The following is a 12752-nucleotide window of genomic DNA, read 5'->3' on the forward strand; positions in this document are numbered from 1 at the left end:
AACAGCCTCTCCATAGACTCATAGACGTTAAGGTCAGAAGGGACCATTCTGATCATCTAGTCTGACCCCCTGCACAGTGCAGGCCACAGAATCTCACCCACCCCTCTCAGAATAATCCTCTCTCCTATAGCTCAGATATTGAAGCCTTCAAATACTTTGAAGACCCCAAGATGCAGAGAATCCTCCAGCTGTGATCTGTGCCCCATGCTACAGAGGAAGGCGAAAAACCTCCAGGGCCTCTGCCAATCTACCCTGGAGGAAAATTCCTTCCCGACCCCAAATATGGCGATCAGCTAAACCCTGAGCATGTGGGCAAGACTTACCAGGCAGACACCCAGAAAGTTCTCTATAGTAACTCCTATCATCCCTCCATTGACCTATAATGAATGATCAATTAGTTACCAAGATCATGTTATTACATCAAACCATCCCCTTCAGGGATTTGAAGGCTGCTACCAAATCCCCCCTCACTCTTCGCTTCTGTCTGTCTGGGACCCTCCGAATGTTTCTGTTTGTTTGCTTCTGGCTTTCAATAATCTATTAAAATAGCCAACATCATCAATATCCTCTGTATCAGTGTTTCTCAACCGGTACAAGTACCCTTAGGGGTACTTGAGAGAAGTCTGGGGAGTACATCCACATAACTGAAATTTGGAAACTGAATTTTTGTTTTAAGTTTTACAGCGTTTTATTATTTTTGTACTTTTTACACCCAAAAATGTCACCACCCGCCCGGCTACGATTAAGTGGTTTAAACAAATGTGTTGCAACAGTAGAAAAAAAATGTGTGAGTCTGAAAACTGCAGGTACTGGGGGTATTTTTTTTTTAAGGGGCACTTTATAAAAAAAGGTTGAGAAACACTGCTCCATATCATATCAATGCAAGCTTCAATGCTTGTTTAAAATGTTTACCCTGCCTCTCTATTTAAAATATTTGAGGCGTCTTACAAATGTTACGCAATGTTAAGTCATATTCTGAATCTTCTGTGAAATGAAAATTATTTGACTTTTCCCATCGAAAGCCACACGTTCCTGTGAAAAATGTTGATGGCTACATAGATTACTTTTTTTTTTTTTTTAAAGTCAGAGCAATTCAAGGTTTGTGAGGATTTCAAACTGTTGAAATATTTCAAATTGTTTAATGCATCTCAAGTCTTTTGAGACAGCTTTGTTCCGCCGCAAGGAAATGCCTATCTGAAAAATAAAAGATGGGTATGACAATTTAGGCACCGTAAGGAAGACCACGCTGGTGTCTGAAACCGTGTCGTTGTCTTAAAAACGTGTTTCAAAGAAAGGAAAACATGATGTGAGCATATGTGTGTCCCTAACTGGAGCTGTTAGATGCTACGAAAATAAAAAATAATAATTTCATTCTAAATATTTCAAGCAGTTTGATACCAGTGTCCAGCATTTTCGACCAAAAGAACTAGGGAATTATTTTTTGTTGTTGTTTAAGATCTAGTGTTGGGATATCAGAGGCTCCACCTACAAACACGCCACATGGTTTACGACTCCGTTAGGGTTTGCAGCAAAAGAGCACCAAGCGATTTTGGGGCTAGAAATCAACAAAGAGACAAACTGCCGTAAGGACCTTTATTCTTTTTCGTTTAGACAAAGACCAGGAAAAGCAGGGAAATTCGATGCCTACAAGGTTGTTAAAGGTAGAAGTTGGGGCTCCCTGGGCGAAGACACAACATTTTGAAACTTCCATTCGAGCTGCTAGATTTGCCTTGGCCAACGCTACTCGGGGGGGGGGGGGGGGGGTGGAGATAGAAATTTCTCAGCAGTGGTCACTTCTGGGGCCAGTTTAATGCATCTGCTCATCAGTCGAAGCTACAGCACAAGTACAGAGGCTTGAGATTTTAAATCCAGGTCTAGGGGAAGCACAGTCCCAATGGGAGCTCAGGACACCTGGGTTCCAAGGCCCAGCATGTGCCACTGGGCAGGGCATCCCATTTGGCCGTGCCTCGGTTTCCCCCAGGCTGTCTAATGTGGAGTGATGTTTGCCGGATTTGATTTGAAAGCTCTTCGGGACAGGAGGCTGGCTCTGGGTGCGTCCTGCGCCAAGCACCATAGGGGGAATAGCAGCCGTGGGCGATTTAGAAGCCAGATCTCTCACCTGCCTGGAAGCAGGGCGGGGGGGGGGGGAGGGCAATGAAAGGAATGAAGGGCCTTGCTGGAGAGCCAGGGGCGGGCGATTTCTCGCCCCGCGGTGTCTGCGATTCACGGCGGCGGCAGAACCGAGGATTTAGCGCGTCTCGGCCACACGCTGGCATCCGTGCATCCGATACGCACACATGTAAAAGATCCCTGAGGGTAGGAGAGAGGGGTTAATAGTGCCGAGAGGTCAGGACTCCTGGCTTCCATCCCCAGTGCGGGGACAGGAGGGGAGGCTAGTGGTTAGAGCAGGGGGGACTGGAAGCCAGGACTCCTGGGTTCCCTCCCTGGCTCGGGGAGGGGAGGGGAGACCAGTGGTTAGAGCGGGGGGAGGGGGACTGGGAACCAGGACTCCTGGGTTCCTTCCCTGGCTCGGGGAGGGGAGGGGAGACCAGTGGTTAGAGCGGGGGGAGGGGGACTGGGAACCAGGACTCCTGGGTTCCTTCCCTGGCTCGGGGAGGGGAGGGGAGACCAGTGGTTAGAGCGGGGGAGGGGGACTGGGAACCAGGACTCCTGGGTTCTCTCCCTGACTCTAGCTCGTGATTAGAGCCAGGGCAGTCCCGGGCAGGGAATGTGAAACAAGGAACTGCATCACAGGATTGCACCCCCAGGGGCAGACCCCGCTGGCAGACCCCTCTCCCCAGGGCTGGGCTGGCACCCCGGGGCAGGGCCATACCTGCGAAGAAGGCCATGAGCAGGGCCACCCAGCCCAGGATGTAAGACCACGAGAAGCGCCAGTCGCCGAACCGCTTGCCCAGGAAGTTGACGGTGACTCCGGTGTAGATGGCCATGGCCAGGAGCACAAACAGCGCTGGGGAGGGGACAGAGACTGATGGCAGGACAAGGGGCCGAAGAACCCGCTACAGGCGTCTGCAGTGTAACTAGACCCCGCAACCCTCCCAGAGCCGGGGGGAGAACCCAGTCCTCCCTCTAACCACTAGACCCCACTTCCCTCCCAGAGCTGGGGGGAGAACCCAGTCCCCCCTCTAACCACTAGACCCCACTTCCCTCCCAGAGCTGGGGGGAGAACCCAGTCCTCCCTCTAACCACTAGACCCCACTTCCCTCCCAGAGCTGGGGGAAGAACCCAGTCCCCCCTCTAACCACTAGACCCCACTTCCCTCCCAGAGCTGAGGGGAGAACCCAGTCCCCCATCCCCTCTAACCACTAGACCCCGCTCCCCTCCCAGAGCCGGGGGGAGAACCCAGTCCCCCCTCTAACCACTAGACCCCGCTCCCCTCCCAGAGCCGGGGGGAGAACCCAGTCCCCCCTCTAACCACTAGACCCCACTTCCCTCCCAGAGCTGGGGGAAGAACCCAGTCCCCCCTCTAACCACTAGACCCCACTTCCCTCCCAGAGCTGGGGGAGAACCCAGTCCTCCCTCTAACCACTAGACCCCACTTCCCTCCCAGAGCTGAGGGGAGAACCCAGTCCCCCATCCCCTCTAACCACTAGACCCCGCTCCCCTCCCAGAGCCGGGGGGAGAACCCAGTCCCCCCCCCTCTAACCACTAGACCCCACTCCCCTCCCAGAGCTGAGGGGAGAACCCAGTCCCCCCTCCCCTCTAACCACTAGACCCCACTTCCCTCCCAGAGCCAGGGGGAGAACCCAGTCCCCCCTCTAACCACTAGACCCCGCTCCCCTCCCAGAGCCGGGGGGGGAACCCAGTCCCCCCTCTAACCACTAGACCCCGCTCCCCTCCCAGAGCTGGGGGGAGAACCCAGTCCTCCCTCTAACCACTAAACCCCGCTCCCCTCCCAGAGCCGGGGGGAGAACCCAGTCCCCCCTCCCCTCTAACCACTAGACCCCACTTCCCTCCCAGAGCCAGGGGGAGAACCCAGTCCTCCCTCTAACCACTAGACCCCGCTCCCCTCCCAGAGCCAGGGGGAGAACCCAGTCCTCCCTCTAACCACTAGACCCCACTTCCCTCCCAGAGCCAGGGGGAGAACCCAGTCCTCCCTCTAACCACTAGACCCCGCTCCCCTCCCAGAGCTGAGGGAAGAACCCAGGAGTTCTGGTTCCCAGCCCCCTCCCCCCCAACCAGTAGACCCCACTCCCCTCCCAAAGCTGGGGTAGAACCCAGACATCTTGGCTCCCAGCCCGTCCTGCTCTACCCCTAACCCCAGGCTGAAAAATCAGTCGGGGGCCGCACACAAGTGAGAAGCCAAAAAAAACCCCAAACCCTCCCTGACGTGGCCCTTCTGAGACTAGGGGGGCCCAGCCTAGATTTGGGGCACTCCAGTACTGGCGTGGGGGTGGCAGGGGGGCTGGAGCACCAGCGCAGGCTCCCCAATGCTGGGGGGAGGGAAGCCAGGCAAGAGAGGGCTGCATCCGGCCCTCAGGTTCCCCAGCCCGGTCCTAGACCCTACTCCCCTACCAGAGCCGTGGTACAATCCAAGCGTCCTGGCTCCCAGCCCCCTCTAACCACTAGACCCCACTGCTTGGCTTGTGTCGTGGTGACCAGCGGGGGCCCCACGGCCGTGGGGAGACACTTACTGGAGACGAAGAACATTATCCCGGCAGCGAAGGACCGGTTATATCTCTCGAAGGTGGATGGGTGGGCGAAGGACAAGATGCCCGTGATGATGCCAGCGAAGCAGGACAGGGCGGAGAGAATCATGAAGGCCCGGGTGGCGTTCCAGTAGGCTAGCGCAGCAGGGAGGAAACACTCAGAACCGCTCCTGTTTGGAGGCGGGTGGCTTGCCCGGCATGAAGATGCAGCCACCTCTGGGCAGAGCAGCTGGGAACAGCAGCACATAATGCTGCACAGGGCTGCCTCTCCTGGCACAGAGGTGCAGCTGCCTCTGGGGCGGGAGAGCTGGGGAACAGCCACACATAACACAGCACAGGGTTGGTTTGCCCAGGATGAAGACACAGCCACCTTGGGGCAGGGCAGCTGGGGAACAGCCGCCCAGGGACGGCTCTCCTGGGGCTTACATGCAGCCGCCTCTGGGGTGGGGCAGGGGGCTGTTCCATTGAACGTGATGCAGTACAACGTAAGAGAGGCAGTGAAGGGAAATGGCAGCTCCAGGGAGGATGTAGTGAAGCTGAATGGAATCCCCCCTGCGGCAGCTTGGCCCAGATGCCCGGGTTCAAGCCCTGCCTCTTTAGCACAGGCTAAAGCGCCCCCTAGTGCTGCCCTGGGGCATCGTAACCAGCCCTGCCTGCCAGGGAGAGCCCCTCACCTGCTTCCTGCCGCACAGCGCCCCCTAGTGCCATGCTACGGTAATGGGGCCAGCCCCTAATGTCTGAGAGCCCCCCGCCACCCCGCTCCCTGCCACACAGTGCCCCCTAGTGCTGTGCTAGGATAACAGGGCCACCCCTTAATGTCCGACCCCACTCCCTGCCACACTGCGCCCCCTAGTGCTGTGCTAGGATAACAGGGCCACCCCTTAATGTCCGACCCCGCTCCCTGCCACACAGCGCCCCCTAGTGCTGTGCTAGGATAACAGGGCCAGCCCTTAATGTCCGACCCCGCTCCCTGCCACACAGCGCCCCCTAGTGGTCCTTACCAATGTTCTCGGTCTGCATGTAACACTTGCCCGCCAGACAGTAACGCCACAGGCCCTGGTGGGCCAGGCCCCCCTGGAGCCGGTACTGCACCCAGTAGTCAGTGGCCGTGCAAACCACCAGCAGGATGTTCCCCACAGAGGCACAGAAAAGCCCCCCTGCCATGAAGCTGTACATCCTGCCTGAGCCTGCAGACAGCACACAAGTTAGAGTTGGGGTGGGGGCTGCAAGCAGAACACCTGGGTTCTGCCCCCAGATCAGGGAGGGGAGTGGGGTCTAGTGGTCAGAGCAGGGGGGGCTGGGAGCCAGGAGCCCTGGGTTTTATTCCCAGCTCCGGGAGGGGAGTGGTGTCTAGTGATCAGAGCAGGGGGGCTGGGAGCCAGGAGCCCTGGGTTTTATTCCCAGCTCCGGGAGGGGAGTGGGGTCTAGTGGTTAGAGCAGGGGCGCTGGAGCCAGGAGGACTGGGAGGAGAGCAGCTGGACAGGGACCATCACAATGTAGCAATGCACATGTGTGGCGGGGGGTTTCTCCGGGCCAGTGTGCATGCGTGGCTGTGTCTTAATGGAGTGGGGGGGAGGGGGCATCACTGGGGCGTGTGTGTCTGTTCCCAGCTCTCTGCATGTGCAGGACAGAGGGGAAACCCCAGGATGTGTCCCTGAGCCCTCCCCCAGTTGGTGCCCCTACCTGTGCCGACCCCAGCGCCCGGCGCTCTGCTCCGCACAGCCCAGAGGAGTCAGCCCTCTGCTCTCCCAGTCGCTGGCAGCAATTTTGCAGAGGGTGGCAAATCCCTTCAGGCCCAGGACGGGGGGAGGGAGCTGGGGCACCCACAGCAGGGGCAGGTGGTTCCAGAAGGCCAGGATCTGCAGGCCCAGCAATCCTACCCTGGAGGCTCAATGCAACCTGATGACTCGGGCAGTTCCATTGAGCGCCTGGAGTGGCCGGACAGGGGCCTCCCTGGACAGCGCAGGGAGCTGGCGGTTCACACAGGAACACACCCCGTTCAGCTCGCCAGAGCGCCGAGGCTGTTTCTCCAGGCGGATTGAACTGAAAACCCGGGACTGACCGAGCCCCCCGCCACAAAGCCCAGGGTGATGGGCAGCATCAGTTCTCGGTGCTGTGCAGTGCTGGAGCACGTCTCTGCCCCGTCCTGCGTCGTCCCTCGCTGCTCTATGGCACAGCACGAAGCTGGCTGGCTGCACAGAGACCAACGCCTGCCGTCAGCCCATGTCCCCTCGTCCCTCGCTATCCAGCACAGCCTTTCCATTACCTGCTGGTGGCGATGCACAGTCTGTGTGGCATGCAGCCCATCTGCGAGAACTCGCAGCAGTGAATTTCTACTGGGGCGTCTCTGGGTCACATACACAATTCCCCTTTATTTGGCTCTGGTGAGGCCATATCTGGGCTGCGTCTAGACTAGCAAGTTTTTCCGCAAAAGCAGCTGTTTTTGCAAAAAAACTTGCCAGCTGTCTACACTGGCCGCTTGAATTTCCGCAAGAACACTGACGATCTCATGTAAGATTATCAGTGTTCTTGCAGAAATGCTATGCTGCTCCCGTTCGGGCAAAAGCCCTCTTGCACAAATGCTTTTGCACAAGAGGGCCAGTGTAGACAACGCAGTATTGTTTTGCGCAAAAAAGCCCCGATCATGAAAATGGCGATCGGGGCTTTCTTGCGCAAAACCGCGTCTAGATTGGCACGGACGCTTTTCCGCAAAAAGTGCTTTGGCGGAAAAGCATCCTTGCCAATCTAGAGGCTCTTTTCCGCAAATGCTTTTAACGGAAAAACTTTTCCGTTAAAAGCATTTGCGGAAAATCATGCCAGTCTAGATGTAGCCCTGGAGTATTGTGTCCAGTTCTGGGCCCCCCACTATAGAAAGGATGTGGATGCATTGAAGGAGGGCCCAGCAGAGAGCGACCAAAATGATTCAGGGGCTGGAGCACAAGACCTCCGAGGAGACCTACGAGGAGAGGCTGAGAGATTTGGGTTTGTTCAGTCTGCAGAAGAGTGGGGGGGGATTTGGTAACAGCCCTCAACATCCTGAAGGGAGGTTCCAAAGAGGCTGGAGAGAGGCTGTTCTCAGTGGGGGCAGAACAAGGAGCAATGGGCTCAAGTTGCAGTGGGGGAAATCTAGGTTGGATATTAGGAAGAACAATTTCACTAGGAGAGTGGGGAAGCCCTTGGCTGGGTTCCCTAGGGAGGGGGTGGAATCTCCATCCCTAGAGGTGTTTAAGTCCCGGCTTGACCAAGCCCTGGCTGGGATGATTGAGTTGGGTTGGTCCTGCCTTGAGCAGGGGGCTGGACTCGACTCCTGAGGTCTCTGCCCGCCCTGGGGTTCTGTGATTCTATAAGTCATCTTGAAACGAACCCCTAGACCAGGGCTGGGCAAGAGCCCGTCAATGGCCCGGAAACGGCCCACCTAGCTCTTATCCGGCCCACACGGCAGCTCCCGGCCCCGCCCCCTCGAGCGCTGCCTGGGAGCCTGGACGCACGAGCCCTTTCAACTGCTTCTATTTAAGGGGCTCGTGCCTTTCCCACGGCTGGCAGGAAACGGATCGCGCCCTTTGAATAGAAGCAGTGGAAAGGCCCGGCTCCCAGGCAGCACGCTAGGCCGGGAGCAGCGAGTCCTTAAAATATCAGGAGTTGAAAGGACTCGCAGCTCCCGCCCCCGCTACCGTGATGCCTGGAGCCACACAGGAGGCGCAAGCCGTTTCAACTCCTGCTATGTAAAAGCCCCGCCCCGTCTGCCTGAAGCCCTGCCCCTTTCCAGGCAGCCCACGAGCACTTCACGACTTTCTGAAGCGGCCCCCCCTTCACATATGATTGCCCACCCCAACTCAAAATGGCACAGGATACGGTTCTAGGTGCGATGTAATTCCTCTGAGATACATGCACAATTATTCAAATTCACTATTTTAATGGCCCAGAACAATTTGGGGGTGAATAGGGATATTATTTTAACCAGAGATGATGGTGATACAATTTTTCTGGGCTACAGAGCTGACCTACACCCAGGCTATGTAGCCTGAACTGGCTAGTTTCTATTATTACACCAATATGCCAGAGACAGAAGTCTGAAACGTGGCATGCACCCGGGGAGGCCCCTTTAGCACCAAGGCAGAACTCTCAGGGCAGTGTGGTTTTTCTGGGGTGCACGAAGGTGAACACGGGAGACTGCCATGGCTGCTCCACAGGCATGCCGCACACCGCAGACGCAATAAACGCCACCCACCCTTTCAATCGCTAGACAGTCGAGAGAAACGTTTATTGCCGAACAGCCGCATTTTAACAGTCGACTGTACTCGAGATCTGGGGCAGTTTGCAGCCAAACCGGCTCACCCGTGTGATCGATACAGACTTCTACAGAGCCACCTTCAAACTTTTACATCTCCCCTGAGAAAGGGTTTCAACATGTTTGAAAAACTCACAGTCCAACTCTCTTTACAAACACCATTTAACACGGTTGGGGATTCAACTCTACCAACACTCGGAAACAGCCTGGCTCTTGGGGTGTTTTCAAACCTAGACAGGAAACCACACACCAGAAACTACAAAGGTGATGCTACAAAATAAAAGATGGGAAGGTGGCAGGGAAAACACACAGAATAGTTGGGGGGGCACCAAACTTTTGAGTCCCCGACCTTTGACGTTGCAAACGTAGGCCCCGATCTTACGAAGTTCGGCCGTTCTTTTCAGAGCCCCGCGCAACCTGTGCGCATCCACACAACACGCAGGCTTGTTTGCCTCCTGGGGGATTTACAGATATGAACCACCTCACTAATTTGCAGGATGCGGGGAGACTAACTGAAGCTTCGTTTTCTAACGCGGGTAAAACAGCAAACGTTTGCGTTACTGAGAGAAGCCCCCACGAGGTGGTCCTAGGGGGAAGAAGACGGGGGATTTGGGGTTGGTGTCCTGGTTCTTACCCAAACCTCAGAAAGTAACAAAGTAAGAGACACAAATGCCAGGAATTTGGCACCATCGGTTGCTTTTTGGGCAACCTCCCGTTTCTGATCATTTGAAAACCTAAATCAACGTTAAAATCTTTGGACGGGGAAAGAGACGAGTTTGGGGCACGGGAGGGAGGGTTGCTCAAGGCAGAGATTAGGGTGGGAAGACCAGAGGTAGAAAGTTTCTTTCGGGGTGGACGGTCACAGGCAGAGGGCTAGGAAGGGAGGGTCATGGGTAGGCGATTTATTTGGGTGGGGGTTAGAAGGATCGTGGGTAGAGGAGACCAGGAATGGAGACTTGGGGGTAGAAACCTTGTTTGGGGCAGAGGATCACGGGAAAAGGGTTAGGGAGGGTCCCGGGTGTCGGGCCAGGAAGACAGGCTCATGGGTAGGCTTGCTGGGGCAGAAGTTAGGAATAGAAGCTCATGAGTAGAAGACCCGTTGGGGTGGAGGCCAGGAAGGGAGGATCATGGGTGACTTGTTTGGGGTGGGGGTTAGGAGGCATGGAGACTTGAGAGTCTTGTTTGGGGCAGAGGATCATGGGAAGAGGACAAGGAATGGAGGATTATGGGTAGACAACCTGTGGGAAGGGAGGTTGACGGGTAGGCGGCTGAACATGGCAATTAACAAACGAGGCCATGGCTGAACTCGGCAGTGCCCACGGAGCCAGGGATGGGCGCTCTGCCGGGAGACCCCCGAGGCCCTCGCTTCGGCCCAGGCTCACGCGCTGTCCTTGCTCTCCGCAGCGGCAGGGGCGGGGTCTGCCCGCCTGGCTGCAAAATCGCCGAGCTCAGCCAACCCGCGGCCACGTGGGCCTCCCTCTCCCGGGCGCTGCATCCCACCTTCAGCAGCGCCCCCCTGGGCCTTGCCTGCCCGGCGGGGCTCCGAACCAGCGCTAGAGCCCCTCTGCACGTCAGAGAAAAGGTTCTGGAGATAGCTGGAGAAGGTGCTGTCCTTGGCAGCCGGTCGGGGCGTTTTCTTCTCCTGGCCGGAGGCCGCTTGAACCTTTGAAGGCACCTCTGCAGGCGGGGGAACCGCTGGCACCGATTTGGGGGGCTCCTCATACTCTTTTTCCCAGTCTTCTCCTTCCTGGGACGCCGGGAGGCCAGCTTGGGAAGACTTGGCTTTCTCCGAGACGCTCCGTTGGGCGGTGGATCCGGCATAATCCGCCTCCCAGTCTTCCCCAGTGGCTTTGGCTGCCTTGATTTCCCCTGGGCCAGACCCCCATCTCTGCGGGCACCCGCTAGACCATCTCTTCGCCCCCGGGGCATCCCAGGGGCGGCCATCTTGGTTCCGCTTCCTGGCTGCATAATCTGAACCCGGGGCTCTCCTGGATCCCGGGTTCCACAGCCCCGCCTTCCGAGGGGCAGATTCCTCCTCGCCCCGTGGCCTCTGCCCGCCCCAGGGCCGACTGAAATCCTTCTGCCCCCTTGCTCGTCCGTTCTCCCCCCAGCTCTTCGGCGACGGGGACCCACGCCGCTCCCACCTTGGAGAGAAGTCCTGCCAGTCGCCGCGGACCCCGGAAATCCCTTGGGAGTAGCTGGCGCTGCTCTGCCCCACGGCGCTGGACCCATAGCACCCCACCTGAGCCTGCTGCGGGTTGGCACAAGCCGGCAGGGGGGCGCAGCAGTAGTGTGGCTGGCACCTGCAGCCCAGTGCTTGCTGGGGAGGCGCACCGTGGCCCAGGGCCAGGGCCCCCTGGCCGCCATAGAGGGGCGTCTGTGGCAAGGCCGAGTAGGCCCCCATGAGGGCGCTGTTGAGCAGGTAGGACAGGGCGTCTAGCCGGATGGGCACTGTGATGGAGGAGAGGGCCCCTGCCGAGGGGCGGCCCAGGATCCAAGGGGTACCAGAGGCGGGCATGGGGCAGGAGGGCACCACAGGAATCTTCTCCAGCGCAGTCTGGTCCGATGCGGGCGGCTCCGTGGGGCTGGGGGAGCTGTGGGGGGAACGGCAAAGGGGGTCAGAGATTCCACCCTCCTGACAGGATGAGAATTCGGGGGCTTGGGGCTTAAGGGGCCTGCAGAGGAAGGGGTGGTGGTCGGGGGGGGGGGGGGATATGTGGGGCGAGCCGGCCTCGGAGTGAGTGGGTTTGAGGGTGGTGCAGGAAGGGGAACCCCTGGGGGATGGAGGGTCCCTATGGGGCAGGAGGTGCTGTCCTGGCTGGGTGGGGTCTCTGAAGCTAGAAGGGGGGTTCGCCCAAGGGGCAGGATACCCTGGCTGGAGGGAGTAAGGGGCTAGAGGGGGTTCGGATGGGGGCACAGGTCTCTGCTTGCGGGCTCTATGGGCTGGAAGTGGCTTCCCCTGGGGGGCAGGTGGCATGTGGTGGTGGGGTTTATGGACTGGGTGCAGTTCCTATGGGGAGGCTGGGAGACCTACTGGATAGAGCGGGGGTGTCATGTAGAGCAGGCAGTCTCCAGCTGGGGTGAACTATGGGGCTGGGAGGGAGCTCACAGGGGACTAGGGGTCTCCGGCTGGGGATCCCATGGGGGGCTGGGGTTTAAGGGGCATTGGAATGGAAGGGGCTTTGGGGGCTGTGGGGCGGAGGGGGGTCCCAGGCTGGGGGAACCCATGAGAGGCTGAGAAGTGCATGGGGTACAGGGCAGCCCTACGGAGGGTTGGGGGCTCCTATGGGGTGCTGGGAGTCTGGTTCCTTGACTGAGGGGTCCCGGGGAAGGCTGGGGGCCCGTGGGACCGAAGGGGGCTCCATGGGGTGTCTATGTGGAAGAGGGATCCCTGGGCGGGGAGGGTCCCAGGCTCGGGGGGGGTGGGACGGGGGGTTCCATGGAGGGCCCTGTGGGAGGCCCCGTGGGGAGCCGAGGCGCCTATGGGGCACAAGGCCGTGGGACGGGGGATTCTGTGGGGCAGGGGCCCGGCTGGCCCCGCCTGGGGGATCTATGGGTCGGGGGAGCTTGGGGGGCCGTGGCTGAGTGGGGGGTCCCCTGGGGCTGGGCGGGGTGCAGGAGGGGTTGGGGGGCAGCGCCCCTCACCCCGCGCTCCGGGCGGCCCCGCTCGGCCCCTCCATGCCCCGCGGCTCGTGGCTCCCCGGGCCGCACAAACCGTCCCAGCGGCCGCCACGCGGTGGGGCGGGGCTTGTGAGGCGAGGGGGCGGGGCCGTAAGGCGCGGGGGCGGGGCTTGAAA

At 58.6% G+C, this 12752-nt stretch overlaps 2 protein-coding genes across 2 annotated transcripts; both read right to left on the bottom strand.

Moving 5' to 3' along the window:
- Positions 1 to 1586: 1586 nt before the first annotated feature.
- LOC102457806 (lens fiber membrane intrinsic protein-like) lies at positions 1587 to 5851 on the bottom strand. Its single transcript, XM_089772556.1, has 4 exons — positions 5669 to 5851; positions 4653 to 4802; positions 2834 to 2968; positions 1587 to 2310 (listed from the first exon to the last, which is right to left on the bottom strand). The coding sequence occupies exons 1-4, from the start codon at positions 5841 to 5843 to the stop codon at positions 2249 to 2251; spliced, it is 522 nt and encodes a 173-aa protein (XP_089628682.1). The 5' UTR covers positions 5844 to 5851; the 3' UTR covers positions 1587 to 2248.
- A 3052-nt stretch (positions 5852 to 8903) lies between these two features.
- C22H19orf84 (chromosome 22 C19orf84 homolog) lies at positions 8904 to 12717 on the bottom strand. Its single transcript, XM_075907885.2, has 2 exons — positions 12601 to 12717; positions 8904 to 11549 (listed from the first exon to the last, which is right to left on the bottom strand). Exons 1-2 carry the CDS (start codon positions 12633 to 12635, stop codon positions 10334 to 10336), a joined length of 1251 nt encoding a protein of 416 aa, XP_075764000.2. The 5' UTR covers positions 12636 to 12717; the 3' UTR covers positions 8904 to 10333.
- Between the last annotated feature and the right edge of the window lie 35 nt (positions 12718 to 12752).

Source organism: Pelodiscus sinensis, chromosome 22 (genome assembly GCF_052426305.1).
Source record: "Pelodiscus sinensis isolate ZL-2025 chromosome 22, ASM5242630v1, whole genome shotgun sequence".
NCBI classification, from domain to species: domain Eukaryota; kingdom Metazoa; phylum Chordata; order Testudines; family Trionychidae; genus Pelodiscus; species Pelodiscus sinensis.